Source organism: Phycodurus eques, chromosome 15 (assembly GCF_024500275.1).
Source record: "Phycodurus eques isolate BA_2022a chromosome 15, UOR_Pequ_1.1, whole genome shotgun sequence".
Taxonomy (NCBI): domain Eukaryota; kingdom Metazoa; phylum Chordata; class Actinopteri; order Syngnathiformes; family Syngnathidae; genus Phycodurus; species Phycodurus eques.
The window spans coordinates 21,738,653-21,756,354 of NC_084539.1; the positions used below are offsets into that span (position 1 = coordinate 21,738,653).

At 43.9% G+C, this 17,702-nt stretch overlaps 6 protein-coding genes and 1 pseudogene across 6 annotated transcripts; all 7 read left to right on the plus strand.

Annotated features, from left to right (window-relative positions):
* The first annotated feature begins 105 nt into the window (after positions 1-105).
* LOC133413388 (gastrula zinc finger protein XlCGF8.2DB-like) lies at positions 106-2,675 on the plus strand. Its single transcript, XM_061697707.1, has 2 exons — positions 106-190; positions 1,024-2,675. Exons 1-2 carry the CDS (start codon positions 136-138, stop codon positions 1,797-1,799), a joined length of 831 nt encoding a protein of 276 aa, XP_061553691.1. The 5' UTR covers positions 106-135; the 3' UTR covers positions 1,800-2,675.
* Positions 2,676-4,256: 1,581 nt separating this feature from the next.
* LOC133413392 (histone H2B 1/2-like) lies at positions 4,257-4,753 on the plus strand. Its single transcript, XM_061697710.1, has one exon. The coding sequence runs from the start codon at positions 4,271-4,273 to the stop codon at positions 4,646-4,648; it is 378 nt and encodes a 125-aa protein (XP_061553694.1). The 5' UTR covers positions 4,257-4,270; the 3' UTR covers positions 4,649-4,753.
* Positions 4,754-7,191: 2,438 nt separating this feature from the next.
* Positions 7,192-7,569, plus strand: LOC133413391 (histone H2B-like). Its single transcript, XM_061697709.1, has one exon. It carries the CDS (start codon positions 7,192-7,194, stop codon positions 7,567-7,569), a length of 378 nt encoding a protein of 125 aa, XP_061553693.1.
* Positions 7,570-8,986: 1,417 nt separating this feature from the next.
* LOC133413389 (histone H1-like) lies at positions 8,987-9,551 on the plus strand (annotated as a pseudogene).
* A 758-nt stretch (positions 9,552-10,309) lies between these two features.
* On the plus strand, positions 10,310-10,717 carry LOC133413390 (histone H2A-like). The gene has a single exon (XM_061697708.1). It carries the CDS (start codon positions 10,316-10,318, stop codon positions 10,700-10,702), a length of 387 nt encoding a protein of 128 aa, XP_061553692.1. The 5' UTR covers positions 10,310-10,315; the 3' UTR covers positions 10,703-10,717.
* A 935-nt stretch (positions 10,718-11,652) lies between these two features.
* Positions 11,653-12,063, plus strand: LOC133413393 (histone H4). Its single transcript, XM_061697711.1, has one exon. The coding sequence runs from the start codon at positions 11,662-11,664 to the stop codon at positions 11,971-11,973; it is 312 nt and encodes a 103-aa protein (XP_061553695.1). The 5' UTR covers positions 11,653-11,661; the 3' UTR covers positions 11,974-12,063.
* Positions 12,064-12,791: 728 nt separating this feature from the next.
* LOC133413385 (oocyte zinc finger protein XlCOF6-like) lies at positions 12,792-17,698 on the plus strand. Its single transcript, XM_061697703.1, has 2 exons — positions 12,792-12,878; positions 14,747-17,698. Exon 2 carries the CDS (start codon positions 14,770-14,772, stop codon positions 16,576-16,578), a length of 1,809 nt encoding a protein of 602 aa, XP_061553687.1. The 5' UTR covers positions 12,792-12,878; positions 14,747-14,769; the 3' UTR covers positions 16,579-17,698.
* Positions 17,699-17,702: the final 4 nt, after the last annotated feature.

Below are 17,702 nucleotides of genomic sequence, written 5' to 3' on the forward strand. Positions count from 1 at the left end.
GTTGAGCGCCTGCTTAGTGTCCGCAAAAGAATTCTACTTGGAATTTTGGTTATTTTATTTTGAAATATACCAAACATTTACTTCCTCCATTCGAGGATTGACGGCAGGAGATCGCAGAGGGAGGCAAGAGCAGCGATGGAACAACACCTGCAGTTGCTTTCCAATTCTGAACGGAAACTGCAAAACGAAGGTATGTGAAGTTTATTTGCAAAAAAATAAAATAAAAATCGTTTTACGAACGAAGCAGGGTCGGCACTAAAAGCTCAACTGAGCCGCGGCGGTCACGCAGCCGGCTAACTGCTGCTAGCTGCCGCCTCAGTGTTGTGATGATGTCAGGATGCTTTCTACAGCTTTTTAGTTCAGTGGTGCTCAGCTCTCCTCACCTTTTCCTTTCCTCCACCCATTTTTATGTATGTTAATAACAATGAAGGAAATAGCCCAAAAATAGCCATTGAAAACATGCACAGCTTATTTTTCGACAACTACACGTGCTTATGTGTTTAAAGTATCTTTCAGCTGACCTTATTCAGGAGCGAAGGATGAACGTGGCAACTGCATATTCTAACAGGAATACACGACTCGCAAAACGTTAGAGATATTTTTGGCATTGAATTTGCAGATGGACCAAAAATGGATTATAACCTTTTACAAGGTGAACTCATTTTGACCTTTGCAAAACTTTTGCATGTGCAACTTTTCAGTTCCATCTTGAGACCAAGACGACCCTTAACAGTTGAACAACAACTCATGCGGACAAGCAATATAACAATACTCCCAGGCGTACATTTTGTATCCTCCAAAAATGACTAATATTCCTGCATCTTACTGAGCAGTTGTGACCGTCTTCGTTGTGTATACTTTATATATTATACTGCTCTGTATTAAAACATGAAATCACGACACACAAACTGTTGAATTCTTTTGAGTTTCGAGCTCGGTCATGGAAACAAGTAATACTCGAGTCAAGGCACAACTGTATGTTCGTGTTTTCCAGTTGATTTGTAGCGTGTCTGTGTATTTCAGCGTTGCCGCCGGACGTCTTGAAAGTGATCGTCGTCAAAGAGGAGCGGCAGGAGTGGAGCTCCGGCACGGAGGAAGAGGAGGAGCCGCGGGCGGCCCCCGTTAAGGACGAAGAGAACGAACTCAGGGAGGCGGATCGCAACGACGTCTCGTCGACAGGCGTCCCGGTGAAGAGCGAAGACGGCGAGCCTCACACGTCGCTCCGAGCCAGCCGGGCGGAACGGGACGGAGGGTCAGAAACGGACCCTCGTTTGGATCCGCCGTCGTCGCCCTCGTCTGAAACGGACGACAGCGACGAGACAAACGAACGTCTGGCGAGCGGGGAGGCGAGACGCCACGCCGGCGAGAAACGCTTCAGCTGCTCCGAATGCGACAATACCTTCGACCACAAGCGCAACCTGAAGAGACACATGCGGCGGCACACGGGCGAGAAACCCTTCTGCTGCCCGGTGTGCGGCAAAACATTCCGTCAGCGCTCGAACTTAGTGGTGCACTCGCGCACTCACACGGGGGTGAAGCCTTTCTCCTGCTCGCTGTGCGACACCAGCTTCAGCCAGCGCATCTCGCTGGTGCTGCACGTGCGGACGCACACCGGAGAGAAGCCCTTCCCGTGCTCGGTTTGCGGCGAGCGCTTCTCTCGGAAGGGCACCGTGATGTCGCACATGCGCCGCCACACCGGCGAGAAACCCTTCGGCTGCGCCGCGTGTGCCAAGCGCTTCGCGTTCAAGTGTCAGGTGAGCAAGCATAAGTGCGCCGGGGCCCACAGCGGCGGCAAATGAGAGAAGCGGCAGCGATCGAGGCGACTCGGACGCCTGAGCCCCTTTCACGCTGCCTTACCGGCAAATTGGCACTTCAGAGACGGCGGCAGAGTGCGTCTGATAGTGGCCGCTGGGCAGCGCAAGCAAGCACTTTACACTAGCGCACATTTACTACATTTACAACCTCAGTGATCATTTGTCCCCAGGAAAATGGATTTATTTATTCCCAACAGTCTCTTCCAGTACTGTATGTGGATTCTTTTATTTTTCCTCCCATCAGATTTCAACCTCCGGTGTGTTGCCAGTCAGAATTCAGATGAATTCCAGCGCGCCGGACCTCAATGATGTCAGGACTTTTCGGTGCTGTGATTGGTTGGTCAGAGCAAGCCGAGTTGGACTAGCGTAACACATCTGTCGCGATCGGCGTACATTAATATATTTAATAATAAAGCATTTCTGGTGAGTGTACTGTATTTGTATGTTTTATATGTCATGTAAGTTAATTTTTTTGGGTTGTCATCGTGTTATTAGATCAACATTAATTGGATGATGTGCGTGGCACTGCTGCAAGCTGTTGTATTGCGTTATTGCATAGTATTGATGGCTTGTACAATCGCCTTGATGTGATAGCGGTGCTACGAAGAGGTGGATTGATTCGGGGAAATCACGACCGAGGGCCCAGGTCACCAAATTCCCGGCTCGCGGCTTTGTGCAACAGACAATTAAATGGGTAGCGACGTTACGGAGAGGGACGATTGCTTTCAACCCAAAGAGGCGTGGCCAGTGAGTCTTGGGTGTTAAACTCGGCTACAATGTCTCGTCTTCCTCGTCTTCCAAACGCGCTACGCTACGGAACCCAAGATGAGACCGGCTAGCACGTTGAACAGAAACATGCAAGCTAATTACAACTACGTTCAGGTAATGGCGAGTTGGATTTGTAATTGTTTAATTATTATTATTACTTTTTTTTTTTTATATGTCGGTCCGTTGAAATATGTCTTGACAGGAAACCAGTCCGTGGTGTGAAAAAGGCTAGGGACCGTTTTACTGTGCTGACAAATTATCAGCGATGTCATCATCGAATCGACTAGAAAAAAATCGTAACTCGTTCAACCCCTAGTGGCCATTGAGTCTCGGGTGTTAAATTTCACATTCGCCTTACCTACCGGCGACGTGGCGTCTCATTCGCAAATTTGGGGGTCCGCTTCTACCCCACAACGAGCTGAAGCTGCCGATGTTGCCGGACAAAAATAGAGACGCAACCGCTTGAGTACTGTTGAGTGTTTGTATTACGTGTCGATACTGCAATAGTGGACCGTCTCAGATGTCCAATAACTGAGGACGCCATGTGACAAATAAAGGGACTTATTTGTTTCAAATGTCCGTCTATATGTCTGATTTATCCATTCAAGATATTTACATGCACAGAAGAATATATATATTACATACACAAATAATTACACAAATGTTTGTTAGAAAATTGTCCAACACTGTCCCTGGCGATACCACGATGTATATTGTGCCTTCTTTGAGGAGTAGCATTTTTATTTATTTTTTCCCCGGAGTGGTTTATTTAACAAAACGCCTTATTTAACAGCATAGCTCAAAATTTTCATTGCTGAATTCGTAGAACAAATCTGATTAACATGTCACCAATTGCTATTATATTTTTTGAAATTGTAAACAGATTTTTATGGGCACCCTATAGTATTTATTTTAATGTGTTTTTATTTTTAAAGTATTACAATGACAACAATGATAATATCGTTATGAAACTGCCAGTAATAATAATAAAAAAAACATTTAAATGCTGTGCGATACTGTTGTCGAACTACTCACTGTTAGCATAGTAAATTTATTCAAAATGTGTTATATTTTATATATACGTTTTTAACCGGTGTTGTCACAAGAAAGATTAAAAACGGTATTTACATCCTTTACATCTAGATTTGTGAAATCCGAATGACGTGTTGCCGCAGAAACCTCTGTTGTGTATTAAAATAAAGAAATGTAAAAAACGTAGAAAAAAACCCCACACTAAATAAAACGTGGGAGGTGGAAGCAAACACTTTTGTAGGCAAATCAAGTGCAGGTCACGCAAAGAGGGGCGCTGGCGCGGTCTTATTTGCATGTCGTAAATACGAAGAAAAAAAGGTAAAAGGTCAAGTAAGTGCTGGGCGGCCAATCAGAGGGTGGCGCTGGCGCAGTCTATTTGAATGTCACCAACACGAAGACAAAAAAAGGAAAAGGTCAAGCTCGTTGTGTCAGCCAATCAGAATGTGACGCTGACGTAGTTCTATTCGCATGACGTGAACCCACAAATGGTTGAAAAGCAGACGCACGCTTGTAAGCCAATCAAAGAAGGGCTCTGGCACAGTTAACCAATCAAAAAATCGCGATGGCACAGCTTTATTTGCGTGAGCGCGTTATAAAAGGCTGGCTCTCCCCTCACAGTGAAACTTACCACCGGAGGTTCGCTTTCGATCGCAATTATGCCTGAGCCAGCGAAACCAGCACCCAAGAAGGGGTCCAAGAAAGCGGTCACCAAGACCGCCAGCAAGCCCGGTAAGGGCAAGAGAAGGCGGGGGAGGAAGGAGAGCTACGCCATCTACGTGTACAAGGTCCTCAAGCAGGTCCACCCCGACACCGGCATCTCGTCCAAGGCCATGAGCATCATGAACTCGTTTGTCAACGACATTTTCGAGCGCATCGCCTCCGAAGCTTCTCGCCTGGCTCACTACAACAAGCGCTCCACCATCACGTCCAGGGAGATCCAGACCGCCGTCCGCCTCCTGCTGCCCGGCGAGCTGGCCAAGCACGCCGTGTCCGAGGGCACCAAGGCCGTCACCAAGTACACCAGCTCCAAGTGAGCCGATTCGGTCGCGTCCAACAACAACGGCTCTTTTAAGAGCCACCCACTTTCTCTCTTGAGTGAACATTCTCCATTACTTGATTCTTATTCTGATTCTCTAATAGTGTTGGCGACTTTCCATCCTGTTTTACTCGTTTTCATCAAAAGCAACCTGGTGACTAATCAACCTTTTCGGATGTATTGATGATGGTGCACGTATCGCTTTGTAGTGCATGGCCTCAATGAGCAGCAGGATTCCTCGGTTCTTCCCCTTTGTGCATGTTCTTTGTCTCGCTCTGTGAAACACTCTGATACAAATGTAAAATAACAACAAAGCTAGTTCACCAATGCAACTCTGTCCCAGTCCCACCGTTCAATGTTAACGAGCCGCTCTATAAATTCGGTTCGTACGTGAACGTCACAATGGTCATAACCAACCCGACAGTCTTTGGATCAAATTTGATTCTAAATGAACAATGCAGAACAAATGTGACAAATTTAAAGGAAAACTAAAAACCATTTACCAGATAATTAGCAACCCTTTACTGCTCAGAGACTGTTTTTTTTTTCTCAATGTCTTGATGTCACAAAAGTGGGCTCTGTCAATTGACTGTCTGTTGTCGTACTAGAGCGGCTCCAACTACCGGAGACAAATTCCTTGTTTTTTGGACATACTTGGCAAATAAAGATGATTCTGATTCATGCTTGTCTTTGCTCCCACTGAATGGGTGAAGTCTACGCATGTGCCTTATGACTCAGAATCATCTTTATTGGTCAAGTAACTCATAACAAAAACACGAGTACAGTTAGAAGCCCAAAACCGAATGTAATTGCTCCATATTAAAAACCTCATTCGGAGGGGTGGAAAATTCCTTTCGCCGAACTGATCAGAAATCGGTTTCCGTCATGTAAACCCTTATGCGCAGTGACGTCACGTTTACGCACGCCGTAAATATGGCGGCTCCCGACCAGAGCTCGCATGCCACGGAGTGATGTTTTTAACCACTGCAGCAACTTTTGCCGAACAAGCGGGCTCAATGTGAACCAGTGAAGCGGACTGATTCGAAACGCTGTGTCGGCGCTTGTATCGAAACACCACTGTCACGTGACCGATGCTTCGAACGTCGTCGCCGTTTGGCTTCATTCCTTCAAAATGTCGTCTTTCAGTGTGTCATTGGCAAGACGTCGATGCAAGGAAAAGAGGGTGAGGGTGGAAAAAGAGCAGACGCTTCGCCAACAATCGGCCACGTGTCAGGTGACCTTTGGCTGCAAAAGTAATCACGCTGCGGAGACTGCTATAAGTACACTTGTGGCAGATGCAGGAAGGACACAGAGTGGCAGTGCCAGGTCCGTGCCAATGGCGCAGGCTACTGGAAACAAACGCGCGCGCACTCGCCGTCTTTGCACAGAACAGATGGTGCACATTTACTGTACGTAAATAGAATTCACATTGGGCCGCGCTAGCGTTTATTTCTCATTAGTGTGCTTGTTTGACATTGCCTTGTCATGACAATAAACGGTTTGAAAATGCTTTCAACTTTCAATATGAAAGGGTCATAGCAGCAGGATGAAATGGGTCACGATTGAAAGACAACCATACATGTGCAGTTACTCACTTGTCCAGCAGATGGTGCTGCTGATGCACATTTTCCTCCAACATTTGAACAGCTTTGTCGGGTTGCTGTCGGGATTATGAAATAGTTAAAAAAACAAACAAAAAAACAGAAAATGATCTTAAGTAAATGGCAAATATTATATCATAGCTTTTCCGTTTCTGATTTAATTTCCAGAAAGAGAAAATATGACTGCTTAACTAACCAGCAAACTAATGTCATACATTATTGTAGTAATTGTAATAACACAGCGCAGCAGTTATTAGTTGTATGTCAATTTGGATAAATAGTATTTTTCAAACGTAGGCATACAACACATAGGTCTGTTAATATATTGATATTTATATTTTGTAGTTATATAAGACAAACCAATTGGCTAATTTCACTTCAATTACCTCCCATAAAAGAATACAATAATACTGATTAATAGTTGTTTCCTAAGAGTGTCAGAATGTCTAATCACGGTAGAACAGAAACGGGGCCAAAATGAATGAAACTAAAGCCCTGGGAGACCAAATATAGGGCCGTACATGCCTGCTGCAGTGTGATCAACAAGGCGTAACGTGCAATATTGTTTCTAGTGGACGCGACATGGAAGACAGACCACAGCCACACACGAATGTACAAAAGAGTGTTCGTTGGATTTGTACTTGAGTGATTTTGAAAAGAATAATCATTGGAAAAAAAATAAAATAAGAATGCGGACAATTGCGAACAACACTACAATAACTAACGAGGAGAGAAGACGTCATGTAGCTAAAATCAAAGAATAAAGAACTATATAGACGTCGAACGTGGTATTGAGAGCAGTCACAAAGGCAATGTGGCGTTGGGCGATTTCAGCCAATCGGAGAGTGGCGCCGGCACAGCGCTATTTGCATGCGAGCCCCCTTTAAGAGCACCGGCGCTGCCTGCGTCCCCTCACACCTAGCAGCGACCGCAAGACGTCATGCCCGAGCCAGCCAAGTCCGCGCCCAAGAAGGGCTCCAAGAAAGCGGTCACCAAGACCGCCAGCAAGCCCGGCAAGGGCAAGAGAAGGCGGGGGAGGAAGGAGAGTTACGCCATCTACGTGTACAAGGTCCTCAAGCAGGTCCACCCCGACACCGGCATCTCGTCCAAGGCCATGAGCATCATGAACTCGTTCGTCAACGACATCTTCGAGCGCATCGCATCCGAAGCTTCTCGCCTGGCTCACTACAACAAGCGCTCCACCATCACGTCCAGGGAGATCCAGACCGCCGTCCGCCTCCTGCTGCCCGGCGAGCTGGCCAAGCACGCCGTGTCCGAGGGCACCAAGGCCGTCACCAAGTACACCAGCTCCAAGTGAGCCGATTCAGGTCGCGGCCAACAACAACGGCTCTTTTAAGAGCCACCTACTTTCTCTCTAAAGTGGCACATTCTGCATTATTACTTGATTCTGATTCTCTAATAGTGTTGGCAACTTTCCATCTTGTCTTGGTGCGTTACTCGTTTTCATCAAAAGTAACTAATGACTAATGTACTTTTTTGTTCACCAATGCAACTCTGTCCCGTTCAATGTTAAATGAGCCAGTCGATAAATTCCGTTCGTACGTGAACGTCACAATGGTCACAACCACCATTTTTTTTTTTTTTTATCAAATTGAACAATGCAGAACAAAATTTGACAAATTTAAAGAAAAAATAAAAACTATTCAGCAAATTTACTCACCCCCCCCCCCCTTCTCCTACAACGTCCATTGAAATCAGTTATGTAAATGATATGACGTATTTTACAACAGCCAATAGCTACTTCGCTAACCGAGGAGTTTGTTGCAAAATTTCTCACCACGCCTTGAGGTTCACCGTTTGTCATTTTTTTATTTTTTCCGCTCTCAGGCCACAAATCTGAAAAGTTGTTTCATAAGTATATGCTTAAAGGCCTTTTAAACGAAACTAAATGTTTTAATGTATTAAAAAAAATTGACTCCAATATATGTTCCCTTTTACTGCAAATGAACGTCAGCCTTCTTGATTACTAATTATCAGTCCTGGAAAAAACTTACCACTATTCAAATGACCGAATCTCATTGTCTTTCTCCTTTGTGTACAATTACAGTATGTGGTAGCAGAATCAACTCGGAACGTGATTATAGTTTATTCTTCAAAACCAAGACACATGGGCTAATGTAGTTGTAACACTATCTCGTCCACAAATATATATATAAAAAAAACCACATTTGTAGCTATGCACATGCATTTGTTAAAATTCATAATTGCTTCTAATTTTCATTCCTCTTATTCCATTCTACTCATAGCTATATTCGTTTTATTTTCTTGTTTGCGTTATAATATGAACTAGTAACATTGTTTTACACACAAAGTGACATCATGAGTGTAATGAAACTTTAATTATTGTTCATATAAAATTTTAGCAGCTCACTTTTTCTCATGTGTCAAGCAAGCTGGAAACAACTTCCATGTGGAGCGATACTTGTTTTCTATCATTTGAAGTCGTTTTGGGTGGAACCGGTTTTTTTGTTTTTTTTCCCGCGGGGTGTTTTATCGCCGTTTAAAGTGTGCAAAGAAAACACAAGTGAACGGTTCTCACGGCTTGAGTCGCCACGGTTCTCATGGCTTGAGTCGCCACGGTTCTCATGGCGTGAGTCGCCACGGTTCTCATGGCGTGAGTCGCCACGGTTCTCACGGCTTGAGTCTCCACGGTTCTCACGTCTCGTTGAAGTATGCGCCTCGCCTTCCACGCAGCAAGCAAACAAGACGTCGCAATGGCAGAAGTCGCTCCTGCTCAATCCGCTCCGGCGAAAAGCAGTACCAAGAAGAAGCCGTCGTCCGGCACCAAAGCGGTCGGACCCAGCGCCAGCGAGCTCATCCTCCAGGCCGTGGCAGCGTCCAACGACCGCAATGGCGTCTCCCTGGCCGCCCTCAAGAAGTATCTGGCCGGAAAAGGTTACGACGTGGAGAAGAACAGGGCTCGTCTCAAGGCCGTCATCAAGGGCATGGTGGTCAGGGGCGCCATTGTTCAGATCAAAGGCTACCGGCGCTTCAGGCTCCTTCAAGATGAGCAAGAAGAACGAGGACAAAAAACTGAAGGCGCCCGCAAAGGCTGACAAGAGCTCCAACAAAGACAAGAAGGTCGCTACCCACAAGGGGATGACGAGCAAGAAGCCCGCGGCCAAGAAGGCCACGAAGAAGTCCGCCAAGACCGCGACGCCCAAAAAGGTGAAGAAGCCCGCTAAGGCCTCCAAGAAGTCCCCCGCCGCCAAGAAGGTTGCCAAGCCCAGGACGGTCAAGCGGGCCGCCGCACCCAAGAAGAAGTAATTCAAAACTTCCCCACACAGACACACCAAAGGCTCTTTTAAGAGCCACCACATCTGCGGTAAAAAGCAAATCCTGCTACATAATTTGTTATACGGTCAAAAGAACAAGAATAACAACGTGGTTGCTTGCAGTACATCCTTACACCAGTAGATGGCAGCACGTTGCGTCACAAGTGTTTGTTGTTTTCAATTTATTATTACACAAAGTGATGGGACAACAGAAGCCAAGCATCACAAATCCTAAAACAATATGTGAAAACGTAATTAAGCACGCACACACACACACACACACACACGCACATTGCTGACTTTTTAAGGGACTGGTCTAACAGCTAACAGCCTGCAACTGAAATAAACCATAAGTCATAAAAGACAAGATGTGCTGACAACACATCTTTGTTTCTAAACAGTGCTAGGAAATGAAATTTATTAATGCATGATATTTCCTGTAAAGTACATGCTATACTCTGCAAAGTGCCATGCAAGTTGATCTGATTGCATATTTAAAAAAAAAAAAAAAAAAAAAAAATGTAAACGTTTCTATTCTGTGATTGTATTTGTTGCATGGCTTTACAGGTAATTATTGAAATAGCCCCCGCCCCCCAAAAAATCTAGTTTACAGAAAGGAGAGCAGCAGCGATTATAGTTTTTTATTTTGATTGGACAACTGTTTCCCCGCAACAACCGACCAATCACTGAGTAGCAAGAGAGTGTATAAGAACCCTGCTGCGTGCTTGTTGCGGTTATCAACTGAGTTTTGTATTACTTACATTAAACATGTCAGGTAGAGGGAAAACCGGCGGTAAGGCCCGAGCAAAGGCCAAGACTCGCTCATCCCGGGCCGGACTTCAGTTCCCGGTGGGTCGTGTCCACAGACTGCTCCGCAAAGGCAACTACGCTCAGCGCATCGGTGCCGGCGCCCCCGTCTACTTGGCGGCCGTACTCGAGTACCTGACCGCCGAGATTCTGGAGTTGGCCGGCAACGCCGCCCGCGACAACAAGAAGACCAGAATCATCCCTCGTCACCTGCAGCTGGCCGTCCGCAACGACGAGGAGCTCAACAAGCTTCTCGGTGGGGTCACCATCGCCCAGGGTGGAGTTCTGCCCAACATCCAGGCCGTGCTTCTGCCCAAGAAGACCGAGAAAGCCGGCAAGACAAAGTAATTTAGAAACCACCGCCACCCCAAAAACGGCTCTTTTAAGAGCCACACACTTTGTTCGAGAAGAGTACTATTCCTTATCCGTACTATTGCACAATGCAATGAGCAAGTTGGCTAAAACCACCAAAGAAAACCATGTTGACCACTACTGACCTCAAAAGTACAACTTTCATGACCAAAATGCCGTACTGTTGCAAAACAAGACATTGCAGTTGCGTAACCTCTGCCCAAAAAATATATAGAAAACTACAAAAATGATGAGTCAATTCAAATGTATTGCACACCAAAGTAGAAATAAAAACCAATGCACATGGATAAACGTTTGCAATTTTTCAAATGCTAAAAAGTTAAATTACTGTACAACTAAACCTCACTTGATTCTTTCACGTACGAGTACCGCATTTTACAAATGTTACGAACCGCAGTATTGGTTGTCAGTAAAATTGTCCATCTGAATTTGCTTTGTTCTCACACCATTCATCCGTGTTGCTTCAGAAAGTCAATGCGAGCATCCAAAGTCTAAAACAAACAAAAAAAGTCTAAGTTTAACATTTTCGCATGTAAAAATTTTTGTTACTCTGGAAGTACCAAACTTGTTCAATTTCACCATCATAGCACGCTCTGTGTTGTTTATACACAAGTGATTCGTGCGATTAAGCATTCTGTGTTCGCAAACTCTGTTTACTGTTGTCTTGCATTAGCAAAGTAAATCGAGGACACTGAATCAATAAGCCCAATAAAACTATATGATTTCTACATGAAATTTTATTTAGAATATAGAAAGACAATTATAACGTGACAATTATAACGTTTGTGTTCGTGTGGCTACTAACAAAGGTTGAATTGTGTTTGGTGACGTAGCGGGGAATTGGGTACAACTGTTCTCCTTCAGGTCCGCAGTCTTGTTATAAGACAGCCCGCCCTGGGTTGTGTCCCGTCATTGCAGCTCTTGCAGCAGACAGAATGTCGGGTCGAGGAAAAGGAGGCAAAGGTTTGGGGAAAGGCGGCGCCAAGCGTCACCGCAAAGTTCTCCGCGACAACATCCAGGGCATCACCAAGCCCGCCATCCGCCGCCTGGCTCGCCGCGGCGGAGTCAAGCGCATCTCGGGCCTCATCTACGAGGAGACCCGCGGCGTGCTCAAAGTCTTCCTGGAGAACGTCATCCGCGACGCCGTCACCTACACCGAGCACGCCAAGAGGAAGACCGTCACCGCCATGGACGTCGTGTACGCCCTCAAGAGACAAGGACGCACTCTGTACGGTTTCGGAGGTTAAATTCGGGACTCTACCTGCCGTCAAGCAAACCCAAAGGTCCTTTTAAGGGCCACACACTCGTTCTACGAACAGCACGTTTCCAACTTTTGTAGTTTATTCTATTAATTTTTTTATTTTATTTATTTCCATTCAACAATGAAGGTAGTGAATGGAGGGAGTGAAACACTTCTGTGTAAATTTTGTTGCATCTTTTAGGTACACAAAGTACAGGGCCACGACTTGTTTCTGATATTTTACGAACGCCTCTGCACGGTTTGTACCTCCAATCGATGAAGTGACCACTTTTTTCCCTTCCGTACACACCCGTCGTGACGCGGTGCTGTGTCCGACCACAAAGACACAAACAAAGCCAGCGCCAAAACCTAGCAACGGCCCCTGTTTAGGTTCCCATAAAGAGATTATAAATGACTTAAAAAAAGGTCAAGATTTGCTTTGGGAGTCGAACCTCAGACCGTAAAAGTACAAGGGAGCAAGGACAACAGAAGTGTCACTATGACATCACTCAGTGGAAAATGGACAACTATGAAACGATTTACATTATCGCCCGACGAAACCGCCAACCAGGCAAATGCGTTTGTAAATTCAATAAAGTTAATATTAAAAAAAAATCAGGAAATGAAGCCGTTATTGTGACGACGTCATGTCACGCGATTTGACGCGATGCTTGTTGGGAGTTCAGGGATTGCAAAAACGTTTTGTGGCGTCAATGTCAAACTGCCGTCACTAGGTGGCGCCACAGGACAGTGGCTGCGTCACGCATTTAGCAAAAGCGGAAGAAAAACAAAAAGGGGGATTATGTACTTCCTGAATCTCGGCGCGCGCGTCGAAGCCTGTGCACAGTTTGTGCCAACACCGCTAAATCCTTCTTCCGGAATTTGCACTGAACGGACTGCACCCTCGACACAGTACGTCCATTCTTGTTTTACTGGAGCGAAATTAAATCATCGGTGAAGTCTTCGTGGCCGGTTCAGCTCGTCGTTGAAGCCTTCGTTTAGCTTGCTAGCCGCTAACAAATGAGACTCGTTTGTTCTCAGCACAGATTAATGAAGCGACATTAATCTGTGTTGAGAACAAACGACTTGTTTGTGAGAACGACATTTTGAGTACGAGGGGGAATCTTCATCCGGGCATTCTATGACGTTGCGTTTCATATCAGATTAGTAGCGCCGAATAATGTGTAATATGTGGACCCGAAGGGCAGCATTTCAGACGTTTTGAAATAAAATTGGAAATTTGAATGAAGCCCAGTGGCTCGCCACGCTCGCAACTCAAAGCGCCCGTGTCTCAAATAATGTTAACTATATATTTGTTATATATTACGTGTCTTTTTGATAATTTGTGTGCTTACATGTACAGTTTTTGTGTGCTTCAACGCTGTGAATTGTGAGATGCCTAACTGGTTTTCATTGTTCCTGTAACAGTGACAATAAAGTTCAATTCTATTGTAATCTTTCCCCATACAAAGTAATGCAATGCCATTAATCCTCAAAAAACAAAAACAAAAAAACAACCACCACCAAACTTGTTTGTAATATGTTTTTTAATGAAGGGGGAAAATAGCATTCCACAATTTCGTTATTGACAATGTACAGTTATGAAAATGTACTGTAATGGCATCATGACATCGAATGTAAATAATTCAACCAGTTTTTGCTTTAATTCGATAGGCGTTATGGTGTGCGCGCCTTGGCCACGTGGGGGCACTGTAGGAGACCCACGCATCTACGCGTACATGGAGACAGAGATGCGACAACTCAACAGTAGTCGTTCTTCGCAGAGCATAAAGAATATGCCTGCAAGTATCGCGATATTGTCCGTGCACACGTGTTGCTCGCTTGAAAGGTTAACACCACCGCGTGGATGCAATTTGTTGAATTTAGTTTCGAGGGATGGCGCCAAAACCTTCTTCATGTATCATTGGAAGGCTTTCTAAACGCACACACAAAGTTGTTCAAATGCATAGTAAGGGATAAATATAGCACAGCGGCGAGCTATTTGGAGTTGATAACATTTGAAATGAGCGTTGCAAGCGACTGAACAAATGTGGCCAAAATCAACGTGATTGCTTTTTTCTCCGTCTTGTCGATGGGACACATGCATGTCCCGCAGAAAATGTCTTTCTGTTAGCGGAGTACGAATCAAATGTTAATCTTGTTTTGTATGCATCTTCATATAAACGGTCATATTTGGCTTTACAAATCAAGGGCGCAAATAATGTAATTCAATAAAGATGTGTTGCACATGAAATGAATACTGTTTTGACTTTGTCAATTGTTAAATGTAAATTTGTATGAAGAACATTTAAGTGTGCTCCAGTCATGGCCGAGCAAAATATGTCTTGTCTGCCTGAAAGACGTATTTATTTTTAAACTAGTTCCTTTTAGACTTTTCAGATGCTGGATTGCACATAAATGATAATCAGATGTTATTCAATTCTTTATATTCCTGTATGCTGCAATTTCAAGTGTGGTTAAATGTTAAATGTTAAGTCAGTGTATACACCCAAGGTGGGTAGACATCATCATTCGTCTCTTGGAAATGGTTGAGCTAATTAGCTGTCTGGTCGTGACCGTTATTGATATTTTTATGAATTTTTTTTTTATTTTTTTTTAAAAAAAATTTTATTACTTCAGATGAACCCTAAGTCTGATCTTTTGGTCATTCAGCTCACCGGGTGAACCTTAACTATCAATAAAAACAAGATCCCGCAACATCAAAGTCACACGACTCGACTGTACCAAAACATGTATGTTTGTCTTCTCGTTTCCTGCAGACATCAGTGAAAAATATCTTCATATGGAGCAGCAGGAGCCTGAGTCTCCTGACAGAAAAGACGAAGATGCAGAGCCGCCCCACATTAACGTGAAGCACGAATCTCCTAACATCGAGGGGGAGGAAGAGGACCCTGACATTAAAGAGGAGCAGGAGCTGCAGAACCCTCACATCAAAAAGGAGGAGGAAGAGTCCCGATACATTAAAGAGGGGGATGTTATCACAGAGTCTCTTCTGCCGAGTTACCTATTGAAGAGTGAAGATGAAGGTCAACCTGAGGAGAACAGAGGGGCGGAGCCTCCAAGTCAACACGTGACAACAGACGGTGGTGGAGACCACCTTGAAGGATCACGAGCAGGCAGCCTCTCAGCTCCACTATCAGATAGTCACGACACCACGTCACACTCTCCTCACACTGATGAAAATGAACAGTCTGAAGTCTGGAAATGTTCTCAATGTGAGGAAACATTTGTCTCCAAGTCTCTTTTGGAAACACATTGGACACTACACACTGTAGAAAAACCTTTCGCATGCTCAGATTGTGACAAAAGGTTCTCGACAAAGAAAGGTTTGACAATGCACACAAGAACGCACACTGGAGAGAAACCTTTTCATTGCTTAGTGTGCGGTAAACGTTTTTCTTGTAGCCTCACTTTAAGCAGACACAACAGAACCCACACTGGTGAGAAGCCTTTTGCATGCTCAGTTTGTGGCAAAAGATTCTCTTCAAAGGAATACGTAAAAATACACACAAGAACGCACACAGGCGAGAAACCTTTTGCATGCTCAGTTTGTGGGCAAAGGTTTGCTCATAAGGTACACTTGAGAAGACACACAAGAACACACACTGGCGAGAAACCATTTGCCTGCTCAGATTGTGGCAAAAGATTTTCTAGGACGGGAGACTTAAAAATACACACAAGAACACACAGTGGTGAAAAACCTTTTGCATGTTCAGATTGTGGCAAAACATTCTCTACAAAGCAATACATAAATGTACACACGCGAACACACACTGGTGAGAAACCTTTTGTCTGCACAGTTTGCGGGCAAAGTTTTGCTTATAAGGGAAGTTTAAGTTCACACACAAGAACCCACACTGGCGAGAAACCTTTTGTTTGCTCAGTGTGCGGTCAATGTTTTTCTTGTAGACGTGCTTTAAGCAGACACACAAGATCCCACCCTGGTGAGAAAACCTTTGATAGCAGAAACACAAGAACCCACACTGGTGAGAAACGTTTTAACTGCTCAGTCTGCGGTAAACGTTTATCTTGTAGCCTCACTTTAAGTAGACACACAAGAATCCACACTGGTGAGAAACCTTATGTTTGTTCGGTGTGTGGCCAAAGATTCTCTTCGAAAGCATGTTTAAAAACACACACAAGAACACACACTGGAGAGAAGCCTTTTGTCTGTTTAGTTTGTGGTAAAAGATTCTATCAGAAACCACACTTAATATCACACACAAGAACCCACACCGGAGAGAAACCTTTTCCCTGCTCAGTGTGCGGTCGAAGATTCTCTGCGAAGATAAGCTTAAATAGACACACAAGAACACACACTGGTGAGAAACCTTTTGCCTGCTTAGTATGTGGTCAAAGATTCTCTGAAAGGGGGAGCTTAAAAACACATAGAAGAACGCACACTGGCGAGAAACCCTTTGCCTGCTCAGTTTGTGGTCAATGTTTCTCTGTTAAGGGACACTTAAGAGCACACGCAAGAACACACACTGGTGAGAAACCTTTTGCATGCTCAGTTTGTGGCAAAAGATTCTCTCGTAAGGAGCAGATTAAGAGACACAAGTGTGCTGGTGAGAATAGCAGCGATCATTGAAGCTTTAAATTAAAATTGTAGAAGTTTCATACTGAAGGCAATTACTCTGACACTTATTTTTAAAAATCTATACTCTTATGTTATTGCCTTCTGTAGAAACGTGCTGGGAATTAGCACTCAGGTTTAACCAAGGTTCTTGTGATGTCCGTGTCAATTAGTGTAAATGAATGTTTGATTGAAATAGACTGTGAAGAAACTTTGACTCTTTGTGGTAAGATGGAAAAGTATAAATACAAAAAAAAAATACAAAAATACAATTGTTCAAACAGTGATAATAACTCAACTAACTTGTATCGTAAATAGATTTAACTCATTCAAATGTCATGATTCAGCCTGACATTTTTTCAGCCGAATGTTATTTACCAGGTTTGGATGATGCACTTAATTAATATACTGTAAATAAAAGGTAAGTATGTCATTGTTTGTTGCTCCCCAGCCTGCCTGAGCAGGACTTTCTAATGTATTATTATTTTTTATTTTGTTTTGAGAGATGGGGCGATTATTGTAGCAAATGCATATTACAATCAACAAATAAGTGTGTTTTTAAAAAAAAAATCTGTATCTCTAACCAGTCACGAATGCGTAACTAAGCAGCCATAACCCCGATACTGAAATGAAACCAGGTTCAGATTCCAATAATTTGAAAAAGCTTTGTCCCATCGCCAACCTCCCACTTTCTCTCCAGAATGTTAGAAAAGATCATCACGTCCCTGTTCCACTCCCAGCTCACTTCCAAAAAGAAAACAAAGAAACTGGCTTAGTTGGAAAATGTGTCGAAAAGAAATGATGTACCTGATTTAAGAGTTCCCCGTCCCACATAATGAGCAGTTACACGAACACACCCAAACAATGACAATGACAATGATTTTAAAACCAGACCATTTTTGTCTGGTTTTAAAATCAACTGCTTTTTTGTTTTTATTCAATATTGAAGGTAATTACAATGACACTGATTTTAAATAATTGACCTTCTTGTGTTTAATCTTTCTTCTAGTATACTTCTTAAAAGCCTCCTATGGACAAGTGTTGGAAATTTGCATTCGTGCAATAACACTTGGAGCAAACGATCTGGTATGTCCAATGTTTTTGGAAGTGTCCATCCCAAATAAATGATTGATTGAAAT

Excerpts from the sequence above, each read along its gene's own strand:
- LOC133413388 (XM_061697707.1), top strand. The coding sequence starts at position 136 with ATGGAACAACACCTGCAGTTGCTTTCCAATTCTGAACGGAAACTGCAA. Across the intron at positions 191-1,023 it reads ACGGAAACTGCAAAACGAAG|CGTTGCCGCCGGACGTCTTG; the intron begins GTATGTGAAGTT and ends TGTGTATTTCAG.
- LOC133413392 (XM_061697710.1), top strand. The coding sequence starts at position 4,271 with ATGCCTGAGCCAGCGAAACCAGCACCCAAGAAGGGGTCCAAGAAAGCG.
- LOC133413391 (XM_061697709.1), top strand. The coding sequence starts at position 7,192 with ATGCCCGAGCCAGCCAAGTCCGCGCCCAAGAAGGGCTCCAAGAAAGCG.
- LOC133413390 (XM_061697708.1), top strand. The coding sequence starts at position 10,316 with ATGTCAGGTAGAGGGAAAACCGGCGGTAAGGCCCGAGCAAAGGCCAAG.
- LOC133413393 (XM_061697711.1), top strand. The coding sequence starts at position 11,662 with ATGTCGGGTCGAGGAAAAGGAGGCAAAGGTTTGGGGAAAGGCGGCGCC.
- LOC133413385 (XM_061697703.1), top strand. The coding sequence starts at position 14,770 with ATGGAGCAGCAGGAGCCTGAGTCTCCTGACAGAAAAGACGAAGATGCA.